Here is a 5752-nt window from a genome sequence, read left to right as displayed (position 1 = left end):
CTTTATGGATGTTGGAGGTGGTAAGTTCTTGATAACTTCCACTTTTTCCTTGTCCACCGCTATTCCGTTCTCCGAAATCTTGTGCCCTAGGACAATTCCCTCTTGTACCATGAAGTGACACTTCTCCCAATTAAGTACCAGGTTCGTCTCCTCGCACCTCCTCAACACAGATCTCAAATTCTGCAAACACTCATCAAACGTTGCACCAAAGATAGAAAAGTCATCCATAAATATTTCAAGAAAAGTTTCAATCATATCATGGAATATAGCAGTCATACAGCGCTGAAATGTAGTCGGTGTATTACAAAGACCAAAAGGCATACGACGAAAAGCAAAAGTTCCATAAGGATAAGTGAAAGTGGTTTTCTCTTGGTCCTTAGGTGCAATAGTGATTTGATTATACCCAGAATACCCATCCAAAAAACAATAAAACTCGTGACCCGCTAACCTCTTGAGCATTTGATCAATAAAAGGAAGGGGAAAGTGGTCTTTACGGGTGGCATCATTTAATTTCCTATAATCAATGCACACACGCCATCCCGTAACAGTCCTACTGGGTATTAATTCATTATTTTCATTTGTGATCATAGTAATCCCACCTTTTTTCGGCACACACTGAACAGGACTTACCCATGCACTATCAGATATAGGATAGATAATACCTGCATCGAGAAGCTTAATTGTTTCAGCCTTCACTACCTCTTGCATCTTTGGATTCAATCTTCTCTGAGGTTGCACAAGAGGTGAGTATTTGTCTTCCATCAAGATCTTGTGCATGCAGACTGATGGATTGATCCCTTTGATATCTGTCACCTTCCACGCAAATGCACTCTTGTGCGCTTTCCAAACTTCCAACAGTTTGTCCTCCATCACATCTGTCAAAGCAGCAGAAATAATGACAGGTAAAGTGTTATTCGCACCTAGGTATACATATTTTAGGTGTGGAGGCAGTGGTTTTAGCTCAAGTCTTGGTAGGTCCTCGATGCTTGACTTTGGCGATGTCAAATCTCTTCGCTCTCCTAAATCCTCCAGTCCATCTTCATTGGCTTTCTCCATGGATGGTTGGCATTAAAGTATGCCACCATTTCAGCTTTTTCTTCATCCAATTCATCTTCTCCCAATTCAGTAGTGAGAGTGGCCTCCAAAGGGTCCCTAAGAGCATCCAGCACATAGTTAGACACAAGAGAATCAATAGCATCAATTCTATAACAACTATCAGCATGCAATGTGTGCTCAAGTGTATTAAAAACGTCAAAAGTAATCTCCTCTTCCCCCACTCTCAATCTTAACTTCCTTTCCTGCACATCAATCAGAGACTTGCCAGTTGCAAGGAACGGTCTCCCAAAAATTAGAGGCATCTCCATATTCTCCTCCATGTCGAGCACCACAAAATCTGTAGGAAAGATAAATTTGTCCACCTTAACAAACACATCCTCAATCACTCCTTTTGGATACTTGACAGATCTGTCAGCCAGTTGTAAAGACATCCTTGTCGGCTTAGGTTCTCCCAATCCAAGTTTCCTGAACACAGAAAAAGGCATGAGGTTAATATTTGCACCAAGATCACATAACGCTTTATGAAAAACAACATCACTAATCATGCAAGGAATAGAAAAACTCCCTGGATCTTTGAGTTTCGGTGGGATCTTGTTTTGCACCAAAGCAGAACAATTTTCAGTTAGACTTCCCGTCATGTGATCCTCCAATTTTCTCTTGTTTGCTAGGATGTCCTTCAAAAATTTAGCATAACTAGGCATTAGCATCAAAGCATCGGCAAAAGGAATATTGATATGCAATTTTTTAAACACCTCTAAAAACTTACCGAGTTGTGCATCTAGTTTTGCTTTTTTCAATGCTGCAGGGAAAGGTGGAGGGATAACAATCTTAGACTGTGCAGTGGGTGCTGGTGTAGAGTTAGAAGACTTACCTTTAGACGTTGCAGTTTGCTCATCCCCTATTTGAATTTTTTCTTTTTCCCTTGACTCTAGAACATTTCCACTCTTCAACTCAATGGCCTTCACTTGATCTTTTGGATTAGTCTCCGTGTTACTAGGCAAGGTGCCCGGCTCTCTACTTGCTATCATTTTGGCTAACTGTCCAATCTGATTCTCGAGTCCTTTTATCGATGCATCTTGGTTTTGGAGTCTAGTTTCAGTGGATGAAATAAACTTAGACATCATTTGCTCCAAGTTTGATTTTTCGTCTCGAGGTTCATGTCGATACATCGGCTGCTTACCATACTGCTGTCCTCCTTGTGGTCGCGTCTGACTGCCTTGGCCACCCCATGAGAAGTTGGGGTGTTGTCTCCATCTAGGATTATATGTATTTGAATAAGGATCATTCCTCGGACGGTTTTGAATCCCCACTTGATTCACTGGTGCCTCCTCATTTACATAGTAAGGACCACTGTCTTGACAGTCTTTAACATAGTGTTCCCCTCCGCATTTTTCACAAAATATCTCTTGCAAGCGCATCGCTGTCCCGTTTACGTTCATGCTGTCTATTTTCCTGTTGAGTGCTTCTAATTGTGCAGTGACAGCTGAAAAGTCAGTTACCTGGTGTATTCCTGCAGTCCTTCACTGAGTGTTCCTTTCGGATTGAGGGTGATAGCTACTAGCAGCCATCTCTTCTAGTAACTCATACCCCTCTTCGGTCGTTTACCTCAACAGATTTCCGTAGGCCGCAGCATCTATCATGGTTCGGTTAGATGAAATTAAACCATAGTAAAAAGTTTGGACCACTAACCCAAGAGGCAACTCATGATGTGGGCATCTTCGCAATAAGTATTTGTAGCGCTCCCACGCCTCGTAGAGTGACTCCTGCTCAAATTGAGAGAAGGTGGTTATGTCCGCTCGCAGCTTCATGGTTTTTGATGGAGGAAAGTACTTTAAGAGGAATGCCTTGGCCATATCATCCCAAGTTGTGATTGAACCTGCAGGCAAACAATTCAACCTAGATTTAGCTTTATCACGCAAAGAGAAGGGAAATAAACGTAGTCTAACAGCATCATCTGAAACTCCATTAAATTTAACAGTATCGCAAATTTCTAAGAAGTCGGCGATGTGAGTGTTCGGATCATACAGCGCATTCCCCCCGAATTGGACAGTGTTCTAGATCATTTGAACTATTGCTGGCTTGATCTCAAACAGGTTTGCCTTGACAGTTGGGCGCACTATGGTTGGACGTGCCCCGTCAAGCGACGGTTGCGCATACTCAAGCATGGGTATGCGCCTTGGCTCTTCGACCCTTAGATCTTCGTGATGCTCCTCCTCACGTTCGTTCCTGTTCATTATGTCTCTAAGTCTCTGCTGTTGCTGTCGTCTGCGTAAGGTTCTTTCGATCTCGGGATCGAATGTAACGCCCAGATTCGACGACTGTCCTCACTGTACCAAGACGAGTCTTTTCAGCTTGCTTATGTCCTAACTCACACGCACCCTGGGAAACTTCTCAGGAGGTCACCCATCCCAAAATTGCCCCAAGTCAACCACGCTTAACTTTGGAGTTCTTATGTGATAAGCTACCGAAAAGAAGATGCACCTTCATGATATAAGTAGTACAAATCAAATCTTTTAAGCCCTCTTCAACTTTACAGTCCATTACATTGAACAGTCTCGGAATCCCTCTCATTCCCGTGTGAGATCGGTTCATTCATCTTCCCTCCACCTAGAAGCCTGCCAGGAGCCGCTCATTGTCCGTGCAACTGATGGCACCGGTGATCACCCCCCGCCCTCTTCGGCCCTGGGCCTTCACAGTTGGTATCAGAGCCTATGTTCTTGTAAAGGTTTGTACTACTACTGATCTCGAGAAGCTCATGCAGTCACGTCTTTGGTCTGTAAGTTTTACGTTTACGCATTTTATTTAAAGCATGAAATATTTTAATAGCATGTGCATGTTTTTAATACTATCACTTGTATGTTTGCATGACATACGTTTGATAGTGCATATTTATCTGTCGTTGTGATTTGAGATTAGATCTTTAATGTTTTTATGCATATTACGACATGAAATGCGAAATTATAGGATTTTCATGCATGTTGGTTTTGTGTTATTGGACATGATTAAGAATTCGGCTATTGGGCGTTACGAATTGTTGATAACGATTTGAGCATATTGATTTTTGTTTAATAAGCATTGATGTTCTACTCTTTGAGTCATAAGTTAGTTATGAAAATTCTGAATGCTTTCGGGAAGTAGATATTTTTTTAAATACTGATGATGATTCGTGGTTACTAGTTGAGTTAAGTTTTGAAAATTTTGTTTATAGATTAATGATCCGAAATCTATGACGACCTTTAGAAGTATAATTTGGGATTTTAACTATTGATGGAAATGTAAGATTATTTATAAGGATTGACTGCATGAATTGAGAATTTTAAGGACCAAATTAAAAATTTCGAAAATTTTGAGGAATAAGTTCGAACTTTTGAGGAACACTTGAGTAAGATCAGTGGCTTTTCGAGGTTATGGAATTTATTTTGGGTTTAATAAGCTTAAAATTTTGGAACCTTATGATACGGGAAAGCTATAAAATGAAATTGAGAACGCCGAGTACTTATGAGTAATTGTGGAATTTTCGAGATTGAGAAAAAAAAATTCGGATAATATTCGAGGAAAGTAAGAATTAATTTTGCAATTTTTTAAAAAATTTGGGGACTAGTTTAGCAGTAAGTGAGAATTGAATGGTTTAAATGATAAGAATTGTCGGTGATTTAGGCTTGAAGAATATTTTGAACATTTAACTTTTTATCAATTATTTTATGAATGAGACTCATTATTTAACTTAAAAGAAAAATTTTAAATTTTCCGCAAATTTTCAAGCACGGATTTTCGGGCCTTCACATCGAATATCTCTAGTTCAGACTCTAGAGACCTTGGCATGCACTGGACAAGATATCTGGAATAAAATACGGAGCGTTAGTTCAAGAAAAAGAAAAATAAAATACTGGTAAAGAAAATAACTAAAAATAAAATTGTAGATTAACAGTCCCCGGCAACGGCGCCAAAAACTTGATCAAGCAAAGCTTGCACTGTGGAATCCTTAATAAAAATATGGTTTTGTATGCTCAAAAATTAATCGCAAGTGCACGATGTCAGGTAATAGTATAATGGACGTGAGTACGAGTATCGTTCCACTGAAGACTGTATTTAAAAATTATTATTTTCAGTTATTAAATCTTTAGCTACGAAAATTGATTGATTGTTTTATTGCTACTAACATTAATTAAAACTCAATAAACAAAATCAAGAATTAAATGCTGAAATATATAAGCTAGAATGATTAATTAAATTTCAGTGGAAAATGAATTTGTTGGGGATATCGGTTCACCTACCCCCGCTAATTAATTAATTCGTTCGATAGTAATTATATTCTTCCGACATGATTTCCTATTCAATTGAACACACTCTCTCGAGCTACACCAAACTAATTCTACTCAACGAAGTAATTAAATGTCTTTAATTATTTATCAAGAGTGAATCGCATGTCGATCTATGAAATCCCCTAGTTTTCGACCCTTAGGACTATGACTATCGGCGCGTATCCAATTTCATATGTCTATGTAAATTGTAGATCCACAGATTATTCTACTTGTTCCTATCACAAGTTATTTTCTCGAACTCACTCGCAATATAAACTCGTTGTTAAAGTTAGCAATGCTCTAACAACACGAAGAAAAACAATAATATAATCAAGAATAAACCAGAAATCGAAATTGAATTAAATTAAATCAAAGTTTTGGGGTAGGATCCCCTC

At 39.0% G+C, this 5752-nt stretch overlaps 1 protein-coding gene across 1 annotated transcript; it reads right to left on the bottom strand.

The window, feature by feature from the left end:
- Positions 1-1019: 1019 nt before the first annotated feature.
- On the bottom strand, positions 1020-2474 carry LOC140974888 (uncharacterized). Its single transcript, XM_073438378.1, has 2 exons — positions 1823-2474; positions 1020-1573 (listed from the first exon to the last, which is right to left on the bottom strand). The coding sequence occupies exons 1-2, from the start codon at positions 2472-2474 to the stop codon at positions 1020-1022; spliced, it is 1206 nt and encodes a 401-aa protein (XP_073294479.1).
- Positions 2475-5752: the final 3278 nt, after the last annotated feature.

This window comes from Primulina huaijiensis, chromosome 4 (assembly GCF_012295235.1).
Source record: "Primulina huaijiensis isolate GDHJ02 chromosome 4, ASM1229523v2, whole genome shotgun sequence".
Lineage (NCBI taxonomy): Eukaryota > Viridiplantae > Streptophyta > Magnoliopsida > Lamiales > Gesneriaceae > Primulina > Primulina huaijiensis.
The sequence above is the reverse complement of the archived record's forward strand: the minus strand, read 5'-3'. Positions and strand labels throughout refer to the sequence as shown.